We start from the raw sequence: 13,212 nt of genomic DNA on the forward strand, positions 1-13,212 counted from the left end.
AGGGGAGGAAGAAGGTTGGTGCTCATGGCATCCATTGTCGCTCAGCCTCACCAGTATTACTTGATTAGTATTTTGATGATAATGTTTCTTCATTCTTGTGGGCAATATGAGAGATTCGATTTTTAACCATTTCTTTTTGTTTGGTTTTACTTTCTTCATAATAGTCTATCTGGAACTTAGATTCAGCACGTTTATTTTGTTTTGTGCATCAAATTTTGTAGTTGTTATGACATTTTAAGATTATTTTGTTTTGTACAACACGGTTACAACTTATAAGTTATTAAACGTTGTTATATTTGAACTTTTTCATTTTGAAGTTAAACGTTATTATATTTGAACTTTTTCATTTTGAAGGTAAAAGATGGCAGTTTTCATTTTGTGTTTTATAGACAATTTTTGTCATATTATATATATATATAATCATAAAAACTATTTATAATAAAAAAATTCCTCACCGCATGCCGCACTAAAATTTTGAGATTTGCCGCTCCGGCACCCGCACCCGCACTGCACCCTAAGTCACATGAATGCTTTGTTTTTGTAATGCACCCGCATCGACGTGATGCGAGTGCGACCTGGCTTCACACCCATACGGAATCAAGGTGAGTTGGGTACGGTCAGCTGCACCCGACCATTTCGTCATATTTGGATGCGCACGTGACTCCGTTTGACGCGAGTCAAGTGTAGTCAAACCGCGTCATGGACATTTTTTGTCCATGTTTTTGTTTTTTTTTTTAAATTTTTGTAAAACACGATTTAGGGCACGATCGTAAAAGTGCCGTTATCGCTCCTATCTATCTTCCTCCGTCTTCTCCCTCTCAAAGCACCGAAGCACCGGCGGCAGAGCTTTTTCGACGGCCGGCGACATAGCTTTTCTTCTGGCGACAGAGCTCGTTCCTCCGGCGACAGAGCATTTTTCCTCCGGCGACAGAGCTCGTTAATCTGTTAAAGCATAAACGAAAAAGGGTTAGGGCTTTGACTCTTTTCAGTTGTAGCCCTCACCCCTGCTACCTTTGCTCGTGCCCTGCTGTGCAGCGTGCTCCTCCTTCCGGCCCTTCTTTGCTTCCATGTTGAGTCAATTTGTATGCACTTGAACATGTTTTCAATACATCATGACACTCCTTGATGCATTCAACCTCTGTTTGACATGGTTGACGCTGTGTCCTTGACTTTGTTGTTCTTTAATAATAACTTCCATTTTGTTCAACTGTGTTTTTTATAAGTCATCAGAGTTGGGATGAAGCTGTAGGAAATTTGGTTTCAAAATGCCTCATTTATCCTTGTCTGAATTTTGCTAACACAGAGGTGCATTTTGTGCATAACTTAATTTGACAATGTCCATAAGTTTTGCTTTGTTTATTTGATTGAGTCCCCTTAATCCTCATCCATGTGGCATAGGTACAACGTTCATTTTGTTATCTTTAAATGCTTGGCATATATTTCCTTGGAGTTCCTGCATCAAAAAAATCCTAGTAACTACTAAGCATCCATTCACAATTTTTTATCCTAACAAGACCTTGTATGAATGTCCTACTTTTGACCATAAAATTGTTAATTTTGCTTTTCACAAGTTTCACTTAAAGACCTTCATTCTTAAATTTTCTGGACTAATTTCTTGTTTTATATGGAAAGTTTCTCTTTGCTTATGGGTGGTCCCTTAGATGTCATAGTACCTGCAAACTTTTATCTCTTTTAAAAAGTTAATGAATTTCTGTAATACCAACATTCTCTCCTGCATATACCGAGGCTTTAATTTAACTTTTGGTTAATGCAGATGGCGTCTCGTGGAAATTGATGCTGATCTGTCAAAGCTGGATTCAGAGTCAAAGCATGTTATGTCACTGATTAGTCCAGCAAATACATACATGGTTAGTAGCTTCTGTTATGGAACCCAACTTGAATTCTAATAAGATTATGGTCTTATGTCCAAAATATCGCGATGTGCTTGGAATTATGTTGTGACTTATTTTGAGATTGTTTATATGCTATTAGAGTGAATAATGTTTCCTAGTTGATGAAGAACATGGATCCACATGAAACGAAGAAGGAAATTAAGCAATATGGGGTCTTCTCAAGTGGGCACTAGAACTGGAGGTTTAATGTTGTATTAGCAATATGAGGTCTTTTCAAGTGGTAGCGAAACTGGAGATTTAATGTTGTAGTGATGTGAAGGAATAATACTAATAAAGAGAACTAAGCTGAGATAATAATTATGCAAACAGATGCATACAAAAAGGAAATAAAATAATTTGTTGCTATTACAAAGTCATATCTGAAGTCAATTAGAAGCGTTTGAAATGCATAATAGCAATTTAATCTCAATGCACACACTCAGACAGTCCAAATGGCAAGAGTAGTGGATATTTGTTCATCATTATTTGGATCATCACTGTTACGATACTATGATTGAACTGATCTTCCAGCTCTTCAATAAAACATGCATATCTACGCGAGGGTTATCCTTATCCACTGTAGAGCGCTAATGATGATTTTTTCCTCTTCTCTTCAAATTTATTTAGCAAGAAAAAACTACTTCAAGTTCTCATGCAGGATGAAGGATTGAAAAGTGTTTACCTTGCATATAAATAAAAAAAATTGATTCATTTCCTTTGTGGTGAGGATGAGAAATAGCTACACCTCCTTATCAAATATTTGCTTTTGTCAGTAAAAGTTAAAAAAAAAAAAGAAAGAAAAGAAAGTGCAAGCTGCGAAGGCAGATTGGTAAATTGTGGCTAAACTTGCCCCTTTTCTTTTTGGAACTAAGGATGAGGCTTGACCACCAAACCTTGTCGGGACAACACCATGGGAAAACTCCAGCAACAGCATGGCAGGGTTGGGACTTCATCCTGGGTCTTCAACCTGATGCCCTTTACATTCCTCTTTTATCACCTGCTCACCACCTGCAGTGATTGGTGAGACTTGCATTTTGAAAACTGAAACAAAGAATATAGTAACAGAATGTCTTGACAATAGTAGGCTGGATCATCTTATTTTAGAGTTTTTGGAATTTGGTGTTAGAAATTACTGTGAAGTATGACTCTTTCTATTTTTTATTTTGAGCCCTTATTTTGAGTTGTGTTAGCAAGTGGCTTATGATCCAACTACATGTAAGCGAGCTAGACGCCGTGCCGCTTCCTCTTCTGTTCATCGATAATGAAAAGTTATTCTGCAATGCAGCTTTAGGGGGTTGTGCTGCTCATTAACTTGTTTCTATTGTACCTTGTGCAATTTCAATCATAATTTTTACCTGAAAAGGTACTTGCTTTTCTTTGTACTCCATCTAGGTTAGAGCCTGATATTTTCCTGATGCTATCTAGGACCTTAACATTGGGATAGCCTTATGGTTGGCAGCTGGTGGAGATGGCTGGGTAAATGAAGGAGCTTCTGGAAATTGTGAAAAAACCGCTCAGCGTCATAAGTACAAATCAGAAGCTAGAATTTTATTGGTTGGTTCAGGTGCGGATGAGCAATGTGCTGGCTATGGTAGACACAAAACTAAATATAGGCAAGGAGGGTAAGCTTTCTTTAAAATGGAAATCTGCAATTGCGCTTTCTTATTCACAGTTGCAATGCACAAAATCATGTTGTGCCTCTTTATAAACATTTTTCTTATGTGCCATCAAATTGCTTTGGAGATATTGCACCTTTATTTGTAAAAGCGACATCTTGGGTGCATCTCATCTGGTTGACCTGAACCTAAGTAGCTGTTAGCCTTCTCATTTATCTTCAGTTCAACTTGGTGGAATTGGCTGAATTTGGTTATTACTCTGATCTTATGTTAGAAGGATATGCGAAGATGCATAAAGTTTTGGCGGTGCACATGTCTTGGTTCCGACATGCATCGGCTATGACACATCACACCCCAAATGTTTGTTCAATTTCTTTTTTTAAATGCACAACGGACACAAACATTGGCGATGTGACAGATTTGATGGCCTTGATCAACTCATGTAAAACACATAGCACAAACCAGACCCTTCATTTCACTATATGCAAAGCATATGTATAGGCACCTGTGTAACAGATACGCAAAAGGGACTGCAGGTATAGTGGTGTCAACTGAAACAGAAGCACACTCCTAGTTTTCAATACTAGGTTATTATATTTTTTGTTAAATGTTCGTGTTGTTGTAGTGTTCAATCATACGCTCTGCAGTTATGCAAGTTCCTGGTTTTCATTGTTGGAACTTTCTAGATTCATTTCTTCGTTTGTCAGTTGGCTCACGTTGCAGGAGGAGCTGAAGTTGGATATGCAAAGAATCTGGAAAAGGAACCTTGGCAGAGATGATAGATGCATTTCTGACCATGGAAAAGAGGTACTTCATCCCCTTCTTTTTTCTTTAAGTCAATCACATTGGCCCAATATTCTGCTATCTGTTCATCTTTCAGGCTAGATTCCCTTTCTTGGATGAGAATGTTATAAGATACCTGTTAGATGTTCCTCTGTGGGAGATTGCTGATCTTGACCAATCGACTGGCAAAGGCGATAAGAAAATCCTAAGAGAGGTACTTCTTCTGTTAATGGAAAATTCTGAGACTTACTTTTGGGTCGATTTTATTATTCTCGTTCTTTGTATTCAACTTTTCACAACCGTTTGGAGTGTGCCCTTTTGTTTTTCTGTTCATGGTATTCCTGTTATTTTGTTGATTTACACTTGGTCTCATAAGGAGGATTAGCCATCAAAATTTTGAGATAGCCATGGTTATTGTTGATTTGTGTATCATCCTCATGTAAGAGATATGCGCCCTCCAAATCCTGGTTCTGTGGTGCACCTTCTGTTAGTCACCGGCTAACAGAGTTGCGATGAAGAAAATCACACACAACACACTTAACCTAATTCACCTCTGACTTGGGGCCAAAAGCTCTCTCAGCACAAGAGAGGGTCCATGTTGTTAAAGTTGTGGCCTCCTAATACAGTATCAATCCCTTTTTATAAGAGGGAAAAATGGGTCTAAAATGGGTTGTTTGCTCCTAAGACCCGACCCACACCTTCTTCTCGTGACCTATACTATTACTAATAAGATGATTCAGGATCAGAGGCTAACATTGCCCTCCCCTTGACCAACACCTTGTCCTCAAGGTATGAACTCAGGAAATTGTTGCTGTGTCGCTGTGGCGTCCTCCCATGATGAGTTTGGAGCTTCTGGTCCTTGCCATTCCACCAGCCAGGCTGTGCAAGGTTGATTTGACCTTCTGTAAAATTTTTGCTGAAGCACTCGGAATGGAAACAGTCCTGAATGAATACTTGGCAGTGGGTTGGCTGCAGCATCTGGTTCAGCTCTAGAATAGCAGGCCTTCAAGCAGGAGACATGAGACACGAGATGAATTGATGAACTCTTTGGAAGCTATAGCCTGTAGGCCAATTTCCCAATTCTTTCTATCTCCTTAAAGGGACCTGAATGCCTTACAGACAATGTATGGGTTCCTGCTGATCGATGCTGGACCCTTCCTGCAGGAAAGTTCTTCAACTAGACCCACTGGCCTGTCTCATATTCTTGGGAATGAATAACAATGCTTTTTATTGTACTGCCTTGTCGTTCCCCTTGAGGATGGAAGCGACGTAGGTCAGGTGGTGGCCGTACACCACTTCAAAAAGGGATTTTCCTAGGGCAGAATGTTCGGCTGTGTTATAGGAATACTTAGGCCAAGAGAGATACTCCATCCAGTTATGAGGCTGGTACTCTCCGTAGCACCTCAGATATGTTTCCAATACCTGATTTAGAACCTCCGCTTGACCATTCAATTGTGGATGATATGCAGTACTCATTTGCAGCCTGGTTTCCCTGCAATTCGAAGTAATTTTTTCAAAAGTTACCTACAAACAAGGGGTCACGATCACTTACCACCAACATGGATTCCATGCAGCTTTCCTACATGATCCTGAAAAGCCTTAGCCAGATCCTTGGCTGTGTTATGAAATGCACATATTTCGATAACCTGTCTACCACCACTAAGATAACTTATTTCCCTTTTGATCGAGGCAGTCTTTTGATAAAATCCATTGACAAATCCTCCCATATTTTGTCAGGAACGGGCAAAGGTTGTAGAAGGCCAGCAGAGCGTAGAGTCTTGTACTTGTGCCGTCTACAAGTGTCACATGCCTTGATGTATTCTTTGATGGTCTCTCAAATGCAGCTTTACTTTGAGTGCTCCACCAACTGATCCTTCTTCAATATGCTAGTTAGGGGTGCAGCGTGCAGTCCAAAATTTTTAACAAACCTACTGTAATACCCTGCCAGGCCTAAGAACTAAGATGGCCCTCAACCCTTTAATTCCACCTTAAATTCTAACAGAACCTTTTCTACTTTACACACAATCTGTTGTAATGAAATGTGCTATCATTATAAGTCTGTAAAATTTATTGTATAGTTAAAAGAGCATGATTCCAAAAAAAAAGTCATTGATGCTACAGATGCCTTATCTCGTGAGAATCAATTAAATTGAAACATAAAAATTGCAATCTTCTGTCTAGAATTTTAGGGTACTCAGATACATTCTTGACTTGGAATGGGGAGCAAGCCCTTGGTGTATTCATGGTCCTTAGGTGGTTTTCTGTGTAAGCAGGCCATATTTTCACACAGGTGGAGGGTGCGGAAAGGGAATATATATAATACAAAATTGTCCATAAACAATAAAATCATCAATTAAGTATATAAAACTAAGAATCTATCATTCTAGTGAGTGATTCCAATCATTCTGTCAATGATTCAAACCAAATTCCAATAGGATAGTTTTTAGTTCATACTTCATCAGACTCATATTGATGACTTTTTTGTTGTTCCTTCCGTGCTTTCAGTGTCATCCTTAAAATCATCAAAAGAAGAAATAGCTAGTTTGACTAAACATGTTAGTAGTATGGGGTCACACTTTCCCTTGAGATCAAATGCTTACATCCCAAAATTTAGATGATCTACAATTGCTTTTAAATGCACCATGAAAATAAAAAATTTGAGGATAATAGCCATAAAATAGAAGCATAATGATTTTAGTCTAATTATTTAACGCTAGAAAATTATTGAATCAACCAAATAACACAAAGAAATATTAAATATACAACAGCTATACTCTTTTTTCTTTTGTAAAAGAAATCACAAATTGCATGCTTGCTAGTGAGTTTATTCCTTTTGATATTGTATATCTGAGAATGTGTGCTCCAATTTTCTTTGCAACATGATAGTAGCAAGCTGAGATGGTAACCTCATTGCAAGTTTTTGGAGTGTGTATATTTCTGATCCACAGGATACGTACCAGTCAAAAGGACTTAGGACTTCATCTTACTTAGGACTTCGTCTTCCCTTGCTACCATTGCATCTAAAGATTTAAATCTTCATGAACAATACAGAACATTGCATATTCAAGAGTAGCTTGTCTTTTGATGTAAGGATGTGCAAAAAGCCTCTATGCATGCTGGTTTGTTTTTAAATATCTCGTAAGCTTGATTTGGATCATATTTAACAGCTCCAAATTTTGGAATAATTTTTTGGAACCAAAGAATGAACCGCGTAATGTAGAGGTGTATTTCTCTTAGCCAATCTTTCAACCAATATTGATTGTATGTCATGAAGAAACTTTGAACTACTAAGTGCAATGTTTTCTCTCTCATGCTCAAAGTATAGACTGTATTTGGTCAATCATGTCATCCTACATTTGACAAAATTTCTGACCAACTTCCCTCAACATGTCCTAAATTGGCTTTGTAAAATTAAGTGTGAAAGTTTATTCCACCACAAATAATCCACACTGATCTGCATTGCTTGAGTTTTGGATTCATCTTTAGCTCGACAGAAATTCCAATCTTTATCAACTACCATGAGAAGAAATGCATTCTTTACTCTTTTAACTCTTTTCATCATGACAATGACAGACCATAGAAGCAAAACATGTCTTAGCAATTTTTAACAATTTCAAAGTATATCACATGGGTGCGCCTAAACAGCTGCCGCACCTATGTCAATGCTAGTGCTGGTGCTTCTTCGACACAGCACATCCAGTGCGGTAAGCCAAACCGGGCCAAAACTATCCATTTAAAATATGCACTTAACTAAACTAGTCCTAATACAAAAAAATTTAAATTACTTAAATGTAAATATAGAATAAGGATCTTAAGTGGTTTCTCTCTCTCTCTCTCTCTCTCTATATATATATATATATATAAAAAATATATATATATATATAACCTATTTTTTTTAAAAAAATACCATATCCTGCACCCACACCCCACACCCATGTGACGTATTTCAAGTTAGAATAACTACTAAAAAGAAACAAATGCATGTTGATGATTAACAATGAAACTTTTGATATGCTTAACATCTCCTTCTAGATCTGCAGGCCATGAAAATTATTCATGTGCTCGAGGATATTTTTTTTCTCTTGGTGGATTATGTGTGTTCTTGTGTTACAGGCAGAAGTATCATTTGCACTACCTTATTAGGACCAACTTGTTTGTTGTCTTCTGAATGATTTCTTCAAATATTTAACATTTTTATATTTTCAGGTTTCATCAATTGTCATAGAAAACACTGGCTGGGCACATGCAATGACAATAGTTTTTAGTTTTTACTGCCTGTTCACCCATCAAAGACAAATCATATACCAACTATATTCCACAAAATTTTTTTCAAAGTTAAATTCTTTTCAGCGTCATCCTTCTCTTCTTTAAGAATTGATGTTCATAGTCTTTCTAAAATTGGAGGCACATATACAGACAATTTGTAATTTGCAAATGAAGTCACCAAATTTTTCCAATAGAGATTTCTTACTACATTGAAAGAAATGCAGATAGGAAAGAAGAATTCCTTTCCTGTCTGTTTCTGCTCTTTCACAAGCATTGTAACATGTCTTTCGTTTCTTGTGTAGATCAACACTTTTAAAAGACCTGGGAACATTTAAAGCACTTGATTGGTTGAATATATTTGCTTGAATTGAATCTCTACGTCTTTCAACTTCTTGAATTCTTTAACTTTTTTTGTATGAATTTTTTTTTTTTACATGCAAGAGTGCATAAATTTGATAACTTCAATTAATGTGCCTTCATTCTTGCATAAGATCCAATAGATGAAGTCTCACAAAATCCACACATTAAGTGCACATTTCCATGACCACCAGCTACATGTTTTGAGGCCACACTTATTCCTGTCCATAGTGGTCATTCTTCATTTGCATATACAGCAGCAGGTTGTGAGACGGGCTTTGAGGAACTAATATTTGCAAGAGGAAGATACTCCTGCAATACAATAAAAAAACCATTTGCTTTCCTTTACCTTTATTAGCCATCTTGCAAGTTTTACATTCAAAACTCAAATTTGATAGCAAAAGTTACGAAATGACATTATATACAAATTAGAACAAATACACAGCTATATGCCTATAAAAGGCTAAAACAGACAATCAAACATAAATTGATTACAGTTTTGGCTAGCAGAACTGGACATTCTGTCTGTCGGGAAGCAATGGCCCTTGGCAATTGTTTGAAGCTGACAAACAGAAATGTGTAACATAAGTAGCTAACCTATGGAACTTAATGCAGTGGTGACAGATTCAAGATTATGAAAGCATATATATAACAGTATTACAAGTTGCAACTGTATAAAGAGCCTATATATACAACCAACCAACAAACCTGAAAAGTGAAAATATAACAATCATACTGAAATAGGATTGAGTTGCCTGTGTATCCATATGTCTGAAAACAGCGAACACATATGCAAAACAGCATAATGGTATATAAAAAAGTATAACGCATATACAACACAATCATACATTCATGCTGAAAACTGAAAACAGACAGTCGTACTGAAAAACAGAAAATGAGAAAACACGCATATATAGGGACAGGTAAGGGTGGGCGTCGGGTCGGGCCGCCGTCGGGTACCCGGCACCCGGCCCGGTCGGGCCCAGATCCGGGCCAGGAAAACCGGGTCTTGGGCTGGGCCCGGGTCAAATGACGCAGCCTGGGTCGGCCCGATCCGGCCCGCTCCCCCTCCCCAGTCTCCCCCTCCGTCGGGCGCTCCCCCTCCGGTCCTCCCCCTCCCCTCCCCTCCCCCTCCCTCACCCCTCCGTCTCCCGCTCCCCCTTCCGCGTCTTCGACGGTGACGCTGGACGACTGTCGGAGGATCATCAGCAGCGCCGGGCGTCGGATGAACCTCAAACGGGCCGGGACCCGGGATATCAGGCCGGGACCTGGGATATCAGGCCGGGCCTGGGCCTGTGCTTCGGGGCCGACCCGGCATGATGCCCACCCCTAGTGGCAGGACAGAGGAGGTAACAAACAATGAAACAAAATGAAAACAGGTATTGATACAAGCCACCAAAGGATGGAGGGCCATTGTTGATTGAGGAAGGCAGAGAACACACCACTGGAGAGAGGGAGAAGAAGGGTATGGGTTTTCATTGGAATTGGTTGGGGGGGATGGTGGGAAAGGTTGGGGGTAATGTTGTTGGTGGGGGTGTTAGTCGGACGATGGAGGGGAGCTTGCTGGAGAGGCATATGAGGGGAGCTTGCTGGAGAGGGATAGGGCTTGAAGTCACTCTTCTTGCTGGGGGGAGTGCATCAAATAAAACAGAAAATGGAGCTCCCTGGAGGGGTCCTCAGGTGCATGGAGCAGAGCTGTTCATAAGAGGGAGACTGCACTGGACATGCATTGATTGTGTCACCTGCACCAGTGTCTCGTCCATGTGGGTGCTGCACCTCTTTAGGCATGACCATGTTTCTTTAATTCCCAGAATTGGCCTAAGGATACACAGAGTTCTCTTCTTTGCAATTGAATCTTGATTCTATTTTTAGTTTTGTAGATTTCACTAGCATTGCAAGGAAGCAAGTGGCTATGCTAATTCGTTACTGAAAATTTGTTCTGATATTCTTTCAAGGTTGCTTGGTTGCTGGGACTGGATAAAGCAGCTACCTTACCGAAGAGAGCAATCCAGGTATATTTGCTTCCCTTTGCATATTTCATGCAATATAGAAAGAAAGAGGTGCTTTGTTTTTCTTCATAACATAGACCGGGAAACCAAGCCGGTCTTATAGGCTTGTCAACCAGTAGCAAATATATGTTATTACGTTTGTTGCATTAAATAGTGCAAGGAAGCGTTGGGTTGCAACTTACAAGTAATGAGTTCTATATTTTGTAAATCAAGTTCGGCTGGACTCAGCCATTCTATAGTCAAAACTCTTTACTCTTCATGCTAAAAGATCCTTGGGTCACGCCAAAATTGCGCCACCTTCTTTTGGGTCGATTCATTCACTTTGAGTCTCTAGTTCTGTGGGCTGACTATCGCTATATGAAAATTTTATATTTTTTCACTGGACATGGATTAAAAGCCCCAACGGAAATTTAGGTCTTTGATAATTTTGTGGAAGTGGTAAAATATGTAGTTAGACTGTTGTCGGTCGGATGTCTGAATGTCGTTCCTCTAGTTCTTTTGGTCCATAATAGCTCTTTATGTACCCATGTTGAGTTTCTATGCATTATTTGGCTGCGAATTTGCATGTCAAATGTTTTGGATCTTCCAATCTCATGTCCTATATGAAACGATTTTTGGTCATCTGATAAAATTCTGCTCTTCTAGGCTTCTTGGTTGATAATACTTAGGGGAGTCTGTGTTTTGTTTTTGTAACATATTCCTCCTGAAGTAGCTGGTGGTTGTTCTTGGTCTCCAGTTTGGCTCCAGGATAGCAAGAGAATCAAACAAGAAAAATTTTGGCAGCAATCGTGCTGCAAACCAGGCGTCTGCTGGTGGTGTGGTAATTCACTCTTTGCTGCATCGATAGGTGATTGTTTCAGCATCTAGATCCAAGAACTTAGATATGGTGACCTTGCTTGTTGTGGGTTCAAGTTAAACCAAGTGAGTGGTGGGTCGGCCATTGGATATCAGCATGAAGGTGCCACTGGAGCCAAGTGAGCTAGATTTAGTTGTAGAATTGCGAAGGGTATCTTACCTTGGTGCATTGCCTTCTTCCTTTACACTGAATCGGAATGGTCATTTTCAATCGTTTATTTGGCAAGTTTGTAGCTTTAGTTGTATTTCTCTTCACGTTATGTGAAGTAGGCGAAAGAAATGAATGGTTCCATTTTGAATATTTTTTTTTCTGCTATTTGTTAAAGTACTTCTGAATATTAAATATCAAAAATGTATTTTTGCAAAAAGGTCATATTTTTCGATAAAATTTTGAAGAGGTGCAGGTTGAACCTGCATCTTCGGTATTATAGCCGGTTGCTTCCAGTGCCGCACTCTTGGGCACTAATTGGAAACAGGATGTTAGGGTGTTATAAGGATAATGGGTAAGTGTTGTGGACCTTGTGGTTACTACGACAGGTGGTGTTTCTTTGCCAGAAATTGCAATGCAGTAGGGTCGATATTGAAACTCCACTTTCAGAATTATATTTCATGCATTGTCAAATATAGTTTCTGATCTTACCACCCAACTGAAAGTTGGGTTTCAACCATCTCTCCATCCTGTTTAGGGTATCGTTGCCTTTTGTGTCTCGGTGTAATGCCTTCGCATGGTTTGACTTGTAATCGGTGCTCCCTCTTTTGCAATATGGATGGTTGATACCATGAGATTTCGAAACAGAGATGTTCTTTAAGATACTTCACCTTGTTTGTTATATTAACCCTCTCAGTGATGTTCTTTAATATACTTTTTGACAGTGTTGTTTCTTAGATTATATAAACAGCAAAATTTAAAGTTCTATGCTAATTTTCTTACACAAACGGTGTTAAAACTTCAAAATAGGTTGTAAAATGCTAAAAGAAAAAACCAGGAATCAAAAGTTCAAAATACATCAGAAAATGTTTTCCAGATGGGTAAAATGTTGCGGGAGCTATAGTGATCCCAATTCCATTTAAATGTCATTAGCAATACAACTTTTTGTTGCAATTCTTATCATTTCACCAAGAACATCGAACTCCTTTTAACTTGTATTATCAATATTATGAAAAATCAAAAACATCGCCTTGACTGCTTCTTGGGCTTGTATCTCCATGGTTCTGAGCATCAGGCGTTTCTAATGCAAGGAAAAAAAACTTGCCAGAGTTTGAAATAGGTCTCTGTAATTGGCCTTGATTCGTTTGAATCTGGGTCGACGTTTGGCTAGGAAGGTTTCAGCATGCTTCCAAAACAAAATATTAAGTATCCCAAGATTTAACTTTGACGCTTGCAGATGTCCACCCAGCAAGATCTGAAAGCTAATCTATTCGGTCGCCTCACCC

General features: G+C 38.9%; 1 protein-coding gene across 1 annotated transcript; it reads left to right on the forward strand.

Moving 5' to 3' along the window:
- Window positions 1-1,732: 1,732 nt before the first annotated feature.
- Window positions 1,733-12,271, forward strand: LOC116245281 (uncharacterized). The gene is made up of 6 exons (XM_031616917.2): window positions 1,733-1,868; window positions 3,318-3,514; window positions 4,216-4,315; window positions 4,389-4,505; window positions 10,870-10,926; window positions 11,660-12,271. Exons 1-6 carry the CDS (start codon window positions 1,836-1,838, stop codon window positions 11,768-11,770), a joined length of 615 nt encoding a protein of 204 aa, XP_031472777.1. The 5' UTR covers window positions 1,733-1,835; the 3' UTR covers window positions 11,771-12,271.
- Window positions 12,272-13,212: the final 941 nt, after the last annotated feature.

Source organism: Nymphaea colorata, unplaced genomic scaffold, assembly GCF_008831285.2.
Source record: "Nymphaea colorata isolate Beijing-Zhang1983 unplaced genomic scaffold, ASM883128v2 scaffold0619, whole genome shotgun sequence".
NCBI classification, from domain to species: Eukaryota; Viridiplantae; Streptophyta; class Magnoliopsida; order Nymphaeales; family Nymphaeaceae; genus Nymphaea; species Nymphaea colorata.

Coding starts and splice junctions, on each gene's coding strand:
- LOC116245281 (XM_031616917.2), top strand. CDS start 1,836: ATGTCACTGATTAGTCCAGCAAATACATACATG. Junction 1,869..3,317: donor GTCCAGCAAATACATACATG/GTTAGTAGCTTC, acceptor GATGCTATCTAG/GACCTTAACATTGGGATAGC. Junction 4,506..10,869: donor ATAAGAAAATCCTAAGAGAG/GTACTTCTTCTG, acceptor TATTCTTTCAAG/GTTGCTTGGTTGCTGGGACT.